We start from the raw sequence: 16,412 nt of genomic DNA, 5'->3' as shown, positions 1-16,412 counted from the left end.
CCTACATCAGTGATTTGGATGAAGGAATTAAGTATACTATGTCTGAATTTGCTGTTTGGAGTCTAATAATATTCAATTAAGTTAGCAGTAATCCATGCAGATTGTAAAACCAATTGCAATCCTGTTCCATGATTTACAGTCCAATGAATTAATCAAGTAATGAATTCAAAGACAAATTTTTGTTGCAACAAACTACTAATGTGACTGATTAATGCAGGGTGCCAGCAAATTATATTGCAATACTGTATCTTCAGTGCTGTCTTGTTTTGAATTTTGCTCTCTAATGTCTAATTAGTTCATAATAAAATTGCTAAGAACAAAAATACTGTGTTGAAATCATATTTCAAATTATTTACAAGGCTGCATTGTCCATCCATGGAGGCAGATTCTGCAGTTAAGATTTGTGGCAACGAACGCATTATTTAGTTAAAAAATCTTAAATACTGTAACTAAATCAGAGGGGAATGGATCAAAGGGATATTCAGAGATTAGTCTCACAACTCCAACAGCTCTACCAGCATCTCTGGAGATGTCTGTATAGAGTTGGTAAATTTATCTTTTGGGGTGCACAGCTTGGATCCCAGTTTCCACCCACAAACCAAGGATGTTCTGATTGGTGGATAATGTGGCAACAGTAAATAGACTTGAGCGTTTGAGTGAGTAATAGAATCTGAGAGGAGATGAAGAGGCTACAGGGATAATTAATGAGGGAATGGGGTTTCCCTGTGGCTCAGCATTGTCGCAATGGTCCAGACTGACTCTCTCGATGCAGTGCGGAAATGTTGAACATGGGAAAGTTCATGCGGAGTATAATTCCCGGCGGGGTATGTTGGGATAAGTAAATTAGAATCGTAGAGCAATACAATATGGATACATGTCCATCTGCCCCAACCTGTCCATGCTGATCATAGTGCCCACACAGCTAAACCCAATTTCCTGCATTTGGCCCATATCCCCATGAGCTCCACCCCCTCCATGTACCTATCAACGTGCTTCTTAAATGGTCTAGTTGTACCTGTCGCAATCACTTCCTTGGCAGTCCAGCCCATTTACTCAATGCCCTCTGAATGAAAAGGTTGCTCCTCAGGTCCCTTTGAAATCTTTCCACACTCACCCTAAATCTATGCCCCTTAGTTTTGGACTCTAGTACCCTAGGGAAAAGACTGTTAGCATCCATCTTATCATAACTTTAAGCAGTTCTGTAAGATCGTCGCTCATTATCCTACATTCCAAGGAAGAAGCAACTTCTCCCTTTCACTCAGGTTCTTTAGTCCCGACAACATCCTTGTATTCTGTCTGGGTAGCCTCCAACCTGATGGCATAACTATTGATTTCTCCTACCAGTAAACAAATTTCACCCCCCTCCACCCTACTCTTTGTCTATTCCCCACTCTGACCTTTTACCTCTTCTTACTTACCCATTACTTGCTCCTCCTCCTTCCCTTTCTCCTATGGTCCACTCCCCATCTCCTATCAGATTTCATCTTCTCCAGTCCTTGACCTTCTGCACCCGCCTGGTCTCCCCTATCATTTCCAGGAGTCTCCTTCCCCTCCCCCACCTTTTAATTCTGGCATCATCTCCCTTCCTTCTCAGTCCCAAGGAATATTGACCATCTATTCTTTTCCATAGATGCTCCCCGACCTGCTGAATTCATCCAGCATTTTGTGTGAGTTTCTTTGGATCTCCAGCATCTGCAGACTTTCTTGTCCTTATAATCTCGCCTTCTTGTTTTCTCCTAGTTTACTTGTTTTCTTCCTAGTGGGAAGCACCTAATGAAGAAAATTGTATGGATAAGGGTTACTATGTAATATAAAACAAAGGACAACTTGTGTACCTGTAGTACTTTAATATTCATTTTAACATTCTGATACACATTAAACCCAAGGAAATAATTTGAAATTTCATCATTGTTGTATTTTAGAATACAACCAATTTCCACCAAAAGGATTTTGATAATGGCCTGATAATCCAATTTTTAGTGCAGAATAAAAATTGGTTGCAGCTCTGGGAATAACTTGATTGTTCAGTTCACACGCACAGCTCTCAAAAGTAGCGTGATTAAGATCAGGGATGTTCAAGAAGCCTGCAGCATTATGGAGCTGAAAGGGAGTTAGAAACAAGAAGTATTTTAAAATTAAAGTGCTGACAGACAGGGATAAAATGTGGATATGTGAGTCCATCCATCCCAGAGGGAAATAAACAATATTCTCATGCTAGATAACATTGAACATTCCTCTCTGCATAATTAAATGTTAATTATTGAGTTATATCCTTGAAAATGGATACTGCGCTCATAACTTTATGAACATCACAGATTTTCTGAATCTGAGGTTAAAAAGAATCAATTTGTGAGCTAATATTTAAAATTTTAGCAAAAAGCAAACCCATCAGTACATAATACTTGCACAATATATTGCAGATATTGGAGTTTAAAACAGGTTCTGAATCCAAACAGAAAGAAAAAGCAAGGTTATAAATTAAGGTTTGGCTGCTCTTAGAATGAATAAAGCTTTCAAGAACCTTTTAGTTAACAGATGTTTAAATATATAGTCACACTTCACTATCCAAAAAACAAATCATAAAACATGTATGGGTTTAATTATTAATTGTGTTAGTTGGCAGAAGAGTAAACAGATATAATATCTACATATTGTAGCTACTTATGGCATATCTTGTTCAAAATTCTTTGAAAATAAAATTGAAGCACCATGGAGACTGAATCAAGGAGCCTGCCTTAAATGTTTTACATTCAGCATTGTCAATCAGGTTATTCCTGAGCACGATAGGACGCTCTGCAGTGTAGCGGTGGAGTGTGCTCACCGCAGCTTCCATGGTCTGTTAAATGTGGAAGGTGTTCGTTCCTTGCTAATTCTCCTAGCAGGGATTTCTTGCTGCTCCTCTGCGCTGAGCTGCACTAGCTTTCAAAGAGGATTGAACCTACGTACTTTTTGGATGAAAACAAAATGACATCTTTCGACCTGCTTTCAGCCAGTGACTTTTGTGTGCTCTGCGACTACCAATGTAAACAATCCCTGAAAGGACTGTTGAAAAGACAATGCATACAAAGCATAAAAGTCAAGGTAATTTTCCACATGTGCTTGTGCGATGGCTCGTTTTGAAGTAATTTGCTTTGGTCACTCTTTTACTTTGGAAACCAGCATGAAGGCTGTGTGACAAGAATGGACTAGTGCTGCAACAAAATACATCAATCAAGGTTCCACCTTTGACCTGCATTCCCTGCTCTGAAATGTCAGTCAGAACAATATCCCCCTGAACTATCGTGACAGAGCCAGGCAATCCGCAGTCGCAGGCATGGATTTGTCATACACCCGTGGCCAGGCAGATACCACCCAGGACAGGAACCAGAGCGTGTCGGGTTTCACTGGTGCCAATAACTCGCACGGCAATGGATCCTCCAGTGGCTGCAATGAACAGCTGTGGATCTCGACAGAGGTCTTCGTCATTCTGGGGATTGTCAGCCTCCTGGCAAATATTTTGGTCATCACAGCTATTGTCAAGAACAAGAACCTTCACTCCCCCATGTACTTCTTCATTTGCAGCTTAGCAGCAGCTGACATGCTGATCAGTGTTTCCAATGCTTGGGAGACTATCATCATTGCCATGCTGAAGAGCCGGCACCTACTGGCTCAAGACAAGTTGATCAAGAGCATAGATAATGTATTTGACTCAGTGATCTGCAGCTCCCTCCTCGCCTCCATCTGCAGCTTGCTAGCCATCGCTGTTGACAGGTACATCACCATCTTCTATGCCCTGCGCTACCACAACATCATGACAGTGAGACGGGCTCTGACCGTTATCGCTGGCATTTGGACGGTTTGCATCGGCTCGGGGATCCTCTTCATCATCTATTCGGAGAGCACCACTGTGGTCATCTGCCTCATCGCCATGTTTTTTGCGATGCTTGCCATCATGGCCTCGCTCTATGTCCACATGTTCATGCTTGCCCGCCTGCACCACAAGCGCATTGCTGCTCTGCCCAGCAGTGGTGTCGTCCACCAGGCAGCCAACATGAAAGGGGCCATCACCCTGACCATTTTGCTCGGGGTTTTTATCGTCTGCTGGGCTCCGTTCTTCCTGCACCTCATTCTCATGATCTCCTGCCCCCGAAACCCTTACTGCATCTGCTTCATGTCACACTTCAACATGTACTTAATCCTCATCCTGTGTAACTCGATCATCGATCCCCTCATTTATGCTTTCCGCAGTCAGGAAATGCGGAAGACCTTCAAAGAAATAATCTGCTGTTACAGTCTGCGGGGGAACTGTGACCTACTGAGTAAATATTAATACCATTAAAGGAAAATCAGCCAAATGCTTCAAGAATGTTCACCCTGATAAAACAATTCTCCCTGGATGGAGGAAAGAGCACCTTCATCTCCAGAGATGCATCAATATTTTCCAATGCTGACAATGCCTTTCATTTACCACCACCTCTTTTGTGCTTTATAGGAGCATTTATTTACTAGAGGAATGTTCCTTTGGCTTTCAGCTGTCCTTTGATATATCATTCAAATGGAAATTCATCAGGGATCTAATAGTGAGTATCGGCAATGAATTTGATCATGCAATAGTTGGAAGAACTGACTTGATTTCTACAACTTAAAATTGTGCGTGGGAACATTTACTGGAAACTTCTGGTTGGGAATCAAGGGAGAAGTACAAAAGGCTGATTTTAATTTCTTTCTAGCTATGGACCTCAGATTGAATTTTAGCACTCTACGGTAGCCATCGTAATAAGCAAAACAAAATAAGGAAAATGCTGTCTCTAATATTTCCATCCTTGTATCTGTGACTACCAAACTGAGTGTCGTCAATGATCATCGAATAGTTTAAATCTATGTTCAATCGTACTTGCACATTGAGTCGAGTAGGAGATCCTAATTAATTGGCTTTAAGAAAAAACCCCAGCTTGCTCTCCTTTTCTCCTCGTTGAACTTTCAGTGATTCCATTAATGTTTCCAATATAAAATCTGTTCATTAAGGTGATACTTTGAAGGCACTTGTGTCTGTGTTAGTGGCTCTTCAAATTGTTACTTAATTTTAAAAATTGCAATGGGGCATGATGTTTTGACGTTTTCTATGATTGCTGTGAAAAAAGCAATTTTACAAAAAAATTCCTTCAGGATTTCTTTCTAGTATTGCAATCTCTTTCACTTATTATATGTAATATCTGGATTCATCATAACTTTCCAGAAGTGATGTGCTCAGTAGAAAGCTTCTTAACTATTTAGTTCATAGTGCAAGCTGCAGTTTTTCTTTATATTCCAGTTTCTCTATCAAATTATCTTTGCAATGTTCAACTAATGTCATACACTACATTTAAAATGATATCATGTTTATTCATTACTGGGGACAGGTCAACAATCAAATTATATGTTCAGACTGCTTATTTATTTCCCATTGACTTTTGAGAATCAAACATCAATTCAATATTTTGATCGATCTTGGATTCAGGAACCTTTCATAAACCATGAGGAGTTTATTACAAGATTTCTGAAACAAAAATGTTATTGTGTACCTTGTTATCAAATCTTCAACATCTCAAATGTATCATTCATTGAAATATATGTCTTTAATCCAGATGATGTTTCTAGCGTAGAAATACTTATTCTTAAGAGAGAACAAGATTGCTAAAGATTCAACTCCTCACTGTTTTTCCTGTCTGTGGCAGTTTCAGTCTGTGAGTAAACCTCCTACCACAATCGCCTACTAAAAAGTCTGCTTCTCATTTTGCCAAGATTAGAGAGCTGCTTGATCAAGTCTAATTTCAGACACTTGAGCACATAAATTTAGTCTGGCAGATAAGCAGCACTGAGGAATTGTTACAATGTGGCACTGGCATTTGAGTGGCCCATCCACACTCTCATTTGGATGTTACAGGCTCTTAAGTGGAGGAATAAGCAGAGCTATCCCCACCTTCATACCTGGTAGTTATCCCTCAACTAACATTAAAACCAATTATCTGCCTAATTTCATCCTGTTGCTTGTGGAAACTTGCTGTGCACAAACTGATGAATACACTTCACTGATGAGTTCATTTGTTATAAAGAGGTTCGGGGAAATCTGACATTGTGAAAGATCCTTTAATGCTTTAGGTCATTTCTTCGACACTTCAATTCAAATCTTTCTTGCTATTCCCTTTAATGTATAAATGTATATCTTTTAATGTTTAAGTGTAGGAACATGATTATTTGTGCATTTTTTTCAAGGTTCTCAAATAAAATCACATTTGACATTGTTCTGCATGGCTATATTAATACTTGCCTTACTGTACAAAAGCTTCACTTACCTTGATTATGGCCCATCTCCTAGACAATGTGGACAGCTCACAGCTGGGTGGAGGTTTCTCCAGGGTCTGGTTTAGAATAAATGGGTGAGCTGCCAGCACCATAGACAGCTCACACGCTTCACATAGGTTTTGTGCTTTGGATCAGGTGAGTCCCAGGGGGCAGAAATAAGGTAGACAGTTGAGGGTTGATCACGACCATTTAAAAAATCTGAAATGCATCACCATAAGGCAAGAGCATTCTTTTTGCAATCTAATGAGGTATTAAGTGGCCTGTGCTTTAACACTAACCATCTGCTTTGGCTACAAATCCTTCTGTACTCAGAAGAATGGCTATCAGGGTGGAGTCACATTTTCTTTTCCAAAATTTAAAAACCTAATTTCCAATGGCAATTTTTTCCTAAAGCCACTATAGTTATCTGAATCCAGTTCAGTAGAATCAGCATGTATGTTTTTTTTATTATTTTTTCTTCCTTTCAATGTAGCAGAGTCCAAGTAAGATTCTTAACTTCAATGTTTACAACAGATCTGGGGAAAGAAAGCTCTGCATTCTGTTCAATAACAGCTAATACAATAATGTACTTTCCTCTTGACTGAGTGAGATAGTGTACATGTGTTGACTGTCCATTCAGAAGTCTGATGGCAGAGGGGAAGGAAGTGTTGCTAAGACGTTGAGTGTGTGCCTCCTCCTTGATGGTAAACCAGTCACATAATAAAAACGCTATTGCATTGTTACAGGAATGATACTAGATCTGGTGAAATGTTCTCTGCTATTTGTTTATCTGAAAACACATTCATTCATGCCCCTACTTAGGAGGGTGAAAAGATATAAAATTATTTTATTGTTCTTTCATGTTTAAGATGCGCACACTGACGTTCACAGCTACAGAAGGAGTTCAGAGAATATACTTATCTAATGAATCACACACAAGATGCTGGATAAACTTAGCATCTATGGAAATGAATAAACAGTCAATGTTTCCGGCCAAGACCCTTCATCAGGACTGAAAAGGAAAAGGGAAGACACCAAAATAAAGAGATTGGGGCGGGGGGGGGGGAGGAGGAGAAGGAGGCTAGAATGAGGGTGAAAGGGAAAGCCAGGTGGGTGGGAAAGGTAAAGGGCTGGAGAAGAAGGATTTTGATACGAGAGAAGAGTGGACCATAGGAGAAAGGGAAGAACGAGGGGATCAAGAGGAAAGTGATAGGCAGCTGAGAAGAAGAAAAAGGCCAGAGCAGGGAATAGAGGAAGACGGGAGGGAGAAGGAAAAATTGTTTTAACAGAAGGAGAAATCGATATTCATGCCATCAAGTTGGAGGCTTCCCTGATGGAATATAAGGTGTTCCTCCTCCACCCTAAGAATGGGCTCAACAAGGCACAAGAGGAGGCCATGGAACGACAAGTTGGAATGGAAGTAGGAATCGGATTTAAAATGTTTTGTCACCAGGTAGTTCTGCTTTTAGCGGAAGGAGCAGATCTGCTCGACAAAAGCGGTCCCCCCAATTTACAGCAGGTTTCACCAGTGTAGAGGAGGCTGCATCGGGAGCACCAGAATCAATAGACAATGCCAGAAGGTTCACAGGTGAAGTGTTGCCTTACCTGGAAGGACTGCTTGGGGCCCTGAATGGAAGTGAGGAGGGAGGAATTTGGGCACGTGTAACACTTAGGCCAGCTTATCTAATATCTCCTCTAAATGGCTTTGACCTTTGTACTGTATATTTGATCTATACATTCAAAGTGGTTGGCATAATATAATTCCCTACGTCAGGCTTATAATATTGCGGCAAGCATTTGGTCCATAATGACAGACAAGGAAGTTCATTACACTCAACAACCATTTTATTGTAATATGCACAGAACAGACCAGGAACCAGGACCTGAAGAGAGACCCAACCAGTCTAATAGAGACAGGGGAGGTGTTCATCACACACCCCAGTTACAGTTAGGGCAACCCACAAATACACAAGCAAATAATTGCATAACCCAAGCTAAATTGTAACAATAAATGAACTGGAACTTCCCACCATAATCCCACAAAAGCATTTTAACACAAGAACAATAAACAGTTCTGGTCATTAGAAATGCAGGGGCAGGCTGTTGACCACGCCCCCACCCAGTCACCCCCCTGCCCCTCCCTGGTGTCACACTATTATGTATTATGTATTGCAGGAAAACAAATTGCAGGCTTTCACTTAAGGAGCTAGAAGCGTGGAATCGAGCTACTGTCTAGGGTTTCCAAAACAAAAATAAAAATCAGGACATTTCTACACTTTAAAGGGAGATAATAATTTTCTTGAATGCTTTTTAAAATTTCACTCAAATATATTCACCTATTTCAGGGGTTCAGAACTTGGTGTCTCTAGGCCCATTGCTTAATGATATTGGTCCATGGCATAAAAAAAAGTTGTGAACCCCTGATCTAGTGAGTAAATTTTGAGAACTAAACATCAATTCAATAACTTGATTGGTGTTAGATTCAAGGACATTAATTAAAATCATTGGGGGTTTGTCCAAAGATTGATCTTGCCTTATATTTTCCATAACATAGGGGCAACATATTTTGTGGAGCTTCAGTTTTATTATTACACAAAAGGCACATACCTAGTCAGTGATGTAACTAGAAGTACCATGGATGACACTTGAGTGCAGTTTGAGAGGAATTATTATGTGTAAAGAATCCCGTGGGACCACCTTGAAGAAGTAAAGATAATTTCCCCTCAAATCCTGCCCAATATAAACTACTCAACTGACAAGACTGAAGCAGAATACCTGGTTACTGTTGTTCGTTCGTCCATCGTGCAATGAGAACCGCTCTAGTCATCCTCGATTGGTAGGGGCCAGACTCGTCTGTGAGTACGTAGCTGGCTGGACAGGCCACACACAAAACCTCTTTGGCAGTGTGGATGAAAGATGGCAGCCATGTCGGGTTTGGGGTCGCTGGCTTGGAATTTCTAGTCAGCCTACGTCTCTCTGCTACAGTTATCCTTGCTGCCTCATGTGTCACCTCTCTAGTGCCACTTATCCTCACCCTGGGCAATATGTTCCCATTTATCTGGATGGAAATGCTAAAGGCCTTTAGTGAAATGTTCGGGCTATCTTTATAGTGTTTCCTTTAACCTCCAAGGGAACATTTTCTTTTCTACTTCACTGTAAAGCAGCTGATGCTCTGGCATACAAGCTATGTGGTCTGCCCAGTGTAACTGAGACTACATCAGGATCATGTAGATACAGGGCAGGCCCGCCTTGTTAAGTACCTCAGTGTGAGGGATTCTGTCTTGCCACTTGATGTTAAGGACATTCAGCCATCCTGGGGCTTTCTTTCCTTGTGGGTGTTTCTTGAGCTAGATATGGATGTTCAGTCTAGAAATGATGAGACGGTTGTCTGTCCAGCATTCAACGCTGCACATAGATTTTGTCACCCTTACATTCTGCCTGTCCCTCTTCCTGACAATGACATAGTCAAGTAGATAGCAGTGCTTAGAGTGGGGATGCATCCATAAAGCTCGGTTATGGGTGAGAAGGCAGAAGGCAGTATTGGTAATCAACAATTCATGTTTGGTACGTCTGGAGAGGCAGAAGACTGTTGCTGTTATGGCAACCAACACCATGTTTCCCAATGTCCCCATGCCAGGTAGTATTGTCAGAGCCTACTCATGCGTTGAAGTCACCAAGGATCATAAGCATGTCCACTTTGGAAACAGTGGCAATGACTGAGTGAAGTTCTTCATAGAACTTGTCCTTGACATCATCTGCATTGGTCATGGTTGGGGTATAAGCGCTGACGATGGTGAAATGCTTCCTACCATGCGACAGTTTCGTGGTCATGAGTGGACTTCTGCGCCATTTGGAAGTCTAGCAAGCTTGCCAGCGACCTCCATCTTCACTGCAAATCTAACCCCAACCTCACATCGGTCCTGATGTCCTCTTCCACTCCAAAATAATGTGCATCCCGTGCCCCTTTCGTGAAGTTTGCCCTTTCCTGCAAGCTGGGTCTCACTCAGGGCTGCGATACCAATGTTCTATCGGGCTGACTCTCTCCCTGTTGGAGCAGTTCCTCTTGGAGGTCTGTCAGCATCGAATGTCCAACAGCGTGCGTACATTCATGCACGGAGGGTGAGAGGAATAGTGCTTCATTTTCTCTTTGATGTATTATGATCACAGCGATAGGTTCCCCACCAGCTGTGGTGAACAGGCCAAGGAAAGAACGGAGAGGCAATGTTCAGGGCACTTTTTCTAGCTCCTTCCTCATAGCATGGTGGCAATCAGTGCATTCCTGAAAAGGGCCGCTCAGTTGTTCTGGCTGCTGCCGAAAGCCACTGCTGCACAGTGTCAGTGTTTAACAACCCTGCATTCCTGAAAAGGGCCGCTCAGTTGTTCTGGCTGCTGCCGAAAGCCACTGCTGCACAGTGTCAGTGTTTAACAACCCTGCATTCCTGAAAAGGGCCGCTCAGTTGTTCTGGCTGCTGCCGAAAGCCACTGCTGCACAGTGTCAGTGTTTAACAACCCTGTGGCCTGAGCCACCAGTGTACCCACACCTGTCACTTCATCACTAGCCTCTCGCCACAGGACTTAGGTTAGTATGGGATGGGAAGGTTAGATGACAAGAGGGACTTGTGCAAAGACTTTGTGTAAAGTGAGGAAGACCTTACTCACTCATCTGAGACCATCTGTATCCAGTGGCAAGACAGAGTCAAGACGGCTGCAGATGGAGTCAGTTGCAAGAATGACCACGACTTCTTTAGTGCCTTGCTGGGCCCACTTTCCTGCCTTTTCAGCCAAACTAATGGTTACCTCTGTGCAGTCTGCAGGGTCCAGCCTTCGCTAGCTTTAGGCAAGCCCAAACTCACTGAGGGTTTAAGACCTATCGGTTACCCTCACCTCATTTTTCCCCCCTCATCGATTACTGTCGCATTGCTAAATGTGGAAGCATGCTGAATACTAAATGGCTGCTGTATTGCCTAGTTTACATCGGTGTGCTCAAAAAAATGTAAAACACATTTGCATATTTACAGACATACACCTCAGCAGACCTGATCAGAATAAATAAACTTCCTAAAGAATGAAACCCAAGCTCTACTTTTTTTTATGCACACAAAGTTATCTTCCAGAGGAAGTGGCTAAGGCTAGTACAATTACAATGTTTAAAAGACATAGGTAGGACTAGAAAGATATTGGCCCAATGCAGGGAAATGAGACTAGCACAAGTAGAGACGTACAAAATACTGGAGGAACTCAGCAGGACAGGCAGTATCTGTGGAGTGGAGATGACTAAATAGTCATCGAACCATTGACTTTTTAGTCCTCTCCACAGATGCTGCCTGACCTGCTGAGTTCCTCCAGCATTTTGTATGTGTTATTCTGGATTTCCAGCATCTACAGAATCTCTTGTGTTTATGAGCTCAAGTAGAGAACTTGGTTGGAGAAGGCAAGTTGGGCCATTTTCCATGCCATATAACTTTGTGACTGAATATAACAACCCAGTATTCAAACCACTGCATATTCTCTGCATTATCTCCAATGCAGGCATATTCTTCCTTAAATATGGAGACCAAAACTATATGCTGCCCAACAGATAGGGTGTATACTACTATCTCATATAAAAGCACTGAGAGATCTATTGTGAGAGAAGATAATACTACATTTTAACATCTCCTCTGAAAAATGACGCTTCCAGCAGTGCACGTCACTGTCTGAATAGAGAATAATCAACCAGATTTTATCAGAATCAGGTTTAATATCACCAGCATATGTCGTGAAAATTGTGAACTTTGTGGCAGCAGTACAATGTAATATATGATAATATAGAAAAACTGAATTATGGTAAACATAAGTATATTAAATTAAATAAGTTTTGCAAAACCAGAAATGTGGAAGTACTGTTCATAGGTTCAATGTCTATTCAGAAATCGGATGGCAGAGGGGAAGAAGCCGTTCCTGATTCGCTGAGTGCGTGTCTTCAGGCTTCTGTACCACCTTCCTGATGGTAACAGTGAGAAGAGAGCATGTGGTGGGTGATAGGGGTCCTCAGTGATGGACACCACCTCTCTGAGCCACCGCTCCTTGAAGATGTTTTAGATACTACAGAGGCCAGTGCCCATGATGGAGCTGACTAACTTCTCCTGGTTAATTTTATGTTCAAGTTAGTGAAGCAGGACTTCAGCCCACAATGTTCTAACAGAAGCTACAAGACCATGAATTTGGCCACAGCTGACACTAGTCTTGCAGCTATCAGGCCAATCAAACCATGAACAACCAATGCCAAATTAGTTGAATTAGTGGAACAGCAGGAAATGTCACACTGAGGTATGAGGTATTTGAGGTGCTGATAGATAGGGATAAACTGTTTCTGCTAACCGAAGGGGCAGTAACCGAATGGCATAGATGAGGGAAGGCTGGGAAATGATACCCCCACCCCCCTGCAGGAGAAGAGAAAAAGTATTTTTACATAGCAAGATGTCATGACCTGCAAAGCTCTGCTTGAAATAACAGAGGAAACAAATCAACAGTAACATTCAAAGGGAATTGAATAAATATTTGAAAACAGGAAAATATCAGAGAGCAAGTGAAAGGCCAGGATAGTGAGATTTATTGTTTCTCTCTACTTGTGTGATATGCAATTCAACCGTTTGACAACTAGACTGAAATTATTCCTACACATGGGACTGAGTGAGCGTAATTTCCACCACAGCTAACATCAGAAATGTTGCACTGTATAAATGACAGTGTCAGGAAATGAATGGGTTTTATGGAACTCTCTTTAGCAACATTTCTTAAAGTGCACTTCACAGAAAAAAAAGAATGAAGCATTTCAAGACAAAGCCCAGATGATTTAGTTATTTTATTGGTCCCTTGTAGAGGTCTAAACAGCTGATTCCATTGAATATCAATATACTGTTCCTGTGTACTCAGTATGAAAAAACACAAATACTGATCTTCTCCTTCAAGGCAATTCTATAAATTATTATTAGGCCCAAAAACAATACTGTATATAAAAATGATATTGTATTTTTCTTTATACTGTAATTATTCATCAAGTATGTTCACAGCACTTGAAATGTTTCATGGTTCTATTGGAGATCTGTACCATCTGACAAAGTAACCTATATGATTGCTTAGCCTGAAGCAGTATTATGTTTTTCATTCATTTGCATTGTTGGGGTTTCACTTTCTACTTGTTTTACACAACTGTTGCTGAGTGCACAATATTCATTTTCATTATCGTTCAGTTCACAGCTGAGGCAGTGTTGGAGCTATAGAAGCTGGCCCCACCTCAGAATGCGAGGGGAATTTCAGTTTTGGCGGACTCTGAGACACTTCGTCACTGTTTAGTTTCAAAATGCTTCAGCAGGGGCAAGCAGCAAATCATTTATCAGATGTGTCGGCTTGAGACCTCCTAAAGGGACTTAGGAGGAAGCCAACCATCCTTCCTCTTGACACAGTTCATAAAGGATGCATTTTGAGGCATCGGATTGTATTGGTGCAGTGATGATGAAGAATGGTAAGTCCTCACACAAGTCAAGTAGGGACACTCATTTTCAGTTTTTGTAAATCTAAGTATCACGTTTGCATAACACCTTTTACATCCCTTGTACGACATTCAAAGGCACTTAGGAGCCAATTAGACCAGTGAAGTATAGATTCTAATGTCTAATGTAGAAAACATGCTATTAAATTGTATTTATCAAATGCCCAAAAGCAGCAAAAGAAAGATTAGAAACCCTCACCATCTGGGACTTGTCCTTTTCTCATTACTACCCCTGGGGAGGAGGTACAGGAGCCCGAAGACTCACACTCAATGTGTTGGGAACAGCTTCTTCCTCTCCACCATCTGATTTCTGAACAATCCATGAATCCATGAACACTAGAATCAGAATCAGGTTTATTATCACCGGCATGTGTTGTGAAATTTGTTAACTTAGCAGCAGCAGTTCAATGCAATACATAACATTGAAGAAAAAATAGGATAAATAAATAAGCAGATCAATTACAGTATATGTATATTGAATAGATTAAAAATCATGCAAAAACAGAAATAATATATTAAAAGTGAGGTAGTGTTCATGGTTTCAATATCCATTTAGGAATCGGATGGCAGGGGGGAAGAAGCTGTTCCTGAATTGCTGAGTGTGTGCCTTTAGGCTTCTGTACCTCCTACCTGGTGGTAACAGTGAGAAAAGGGCATGCCCTGGGTGCTGGAGGTCCTTAATAATGGATGCTGCCTTGCTGGGACACCAGTCCTTGAAGATGTCCTGGGTACTTTGTAGGCCATTACCCAAGATGGAGCCAAATAAATTTAAGATCCTCTGCAGCTTCTTTTGGTCCTGTGCAATAACCCCCGCCCATACCAGACAGTGATGCAGCCTGTCATATTGCTTTCCACGGTATATGTATAGAAGTACCTCAATATTTCTCTTTTGCTCTATTAATTTAGTTTTTTTTTAGCTAGTGGTGTTTTTTATGGCTTACACACTGCTGCTACAACAAAACAATAGATTTTATGACACCTGTCAGTGATGTGCATATGATTCATTTCATTATTGTTTAAGTCACTGTCAAGGAGGTTGTAGAGGCCTGCTCCACCTCAGATTAGGAGAGAACATAGAAAATAGAATAGTACAGCACAGTACAGGCCCTTCAGCCCACAATGTTGTGCCTACCCTCAAACCCTGCCTCCCATATAAGCCCCCAACTTAAATTCCTCCAAATACCTGTCTAGTAGCCTCTTAAACTTCACTAGTGTAGCTGCCTCCACCACTGACTCAGGCAGTGCATTCCACGCACCAACCACTCTCTGAGTAAAAAACCTTCCTCTAATATCCCCCTTGAACTTCCCACCCCTTACCTTAAAGCCATGTCCTCTTTTATTGAGCAGTGGTGCCCTGGGGAAGAGGTGCTGGCTATCCACTCTATCTATTTTTCTTATTATCTTGTACACCTCTATCATGTCTCCTCTCATCCTCCTTCTCTCCAAAGAGTAAAGCCCTAGCTCCCTTAATCTCTGATCAGAATGCATAATCTCCAAACCAGGCAGCATCATGGTAAATCTTCTCTGTACCCTTTCCAATGCTTCCACATCCTTCCTTTAGTGAGGCAACCAGAACTGGACACAGTACTCCAATTGTGGCCTAATCAGAGTTTTATAGAGCTGCATCATTACATCGCTACTCTTAAACTCTATCCCTCGACTTATGAAAGCTAACACCCCATAAGCTTTCTTAACTACCCTATCCACCTGTGAGGCAACTTTCAGGGATCTGTGGACATGTACCCCCAGATCCCTCTGCTCCTCCACACTACCATGTATCCTGCCATTTACTTTGTACTCTGCCTTGGAGTTTGTCCTTCCAAAGTATACCACCTCACACTTCTCCAGGTTGAACTCCATCTGCCACTTCTCAGCCCACTTCTGCATCCTATCAATGTCTCTCTGCAATCTTTGACAATCATCTACACTATCTACAACACCATCAACCTTTGTGTCATCTGCAAACTTGCCAACCCACCCTTCTACCCCCATATCCAGGTCTTTAATAAAAATCACGAAAAGTAGAGGTCCCAGAACAGATCCTTGTGGGACGCCACTAGTCACAATCCTCCGATCTGAATTTACTCCCTCCACCACGACTCTCTGCCTGCCTTCTGCAGGCAAACCAATTCTGAATCCACCTGGCCAAACTTCCCTGGATCCCATGCCTTCTGACTTTCTGAATAAGCCTACCGTGTGGAACCTTGTCAAATGCCTTACTAAAATCCATATAGATCACATCCACTGCACTACCCTCAACTATATGCCTGGTCACCTCCTCAAAGAACTCTATCAGGCTTGTTAGACACGATCTCCCCTTCACAAAGCCATGCTGACTGTCCCTGATCAGACCATGATTCTCTAAATGCCCAGAGATCCTATCTCTAAGAATCTTTTCCAACAGCTTTCCCACCACAGACATAAGGCTCACTGGTCTATAATTACCCGGACTATCCCTACAACCTTTTTTGAACAAGGGGACAACATTCGCCTCCCTCCAATCCTCCAGTACCATTCCCATGGACAACAAGGACATAAAGATCCTAGCCAGAGGCTCAACAATCTCTTCCCTCGCCTCGTG

General features: G+C 41.8%; 1 protein-coding gene across 1 annotated transcript; it reads left to right on the top strand.

Annotated features, from left to right (window-relative positions):
- Positions 1 to 3,313: 3,313 nt before the first annotated feature.
- mc4r (melanocortin 4 receptor) lies at positions 3,314 to 4,309 on the top strand. Its single transcript, XM_072283035.1, has one exon. It carries the CDS (start codon positions 3,314 to 3,316, stop codon positions 4,307 to 4,309), a length of 996 nt encoding a protein of 331 aa, XP_072139136.1.
- The last annotated feature ends 12,103 nt before the right edge of the window (positions 4,310 to 16,412 follow it).

Source organism: Mobula birostris, chromosome 19 (assembly GCF_030028105.1).
Source record: "Mobula birostris isolate sMobBir1 chromosome 19, sMobBir1.hap1, whole genome shotgun sequence".
Classification (NCBI taxonomy): Eukaryota; Metazoa; Chordata; class Chondrichthyes; order Myliobatiformes; family Myliobatidae; genus Mobula; species Mobula birostris.
The sequence above is the reverse complement of the archived record's forward strand: the minus strand, read 5'-3'. Positions and strand labels throughout refer to the sequence as shown.

Excerpts from the sequence above, each read along its gene's own strand:
- mc4r (XM_072283035.1), top strand. The coding sequence starts at position 3,314 with ATGGATTTGTCATACACCCGTGGCCAGGCAGATACCACCCAGGACAGG.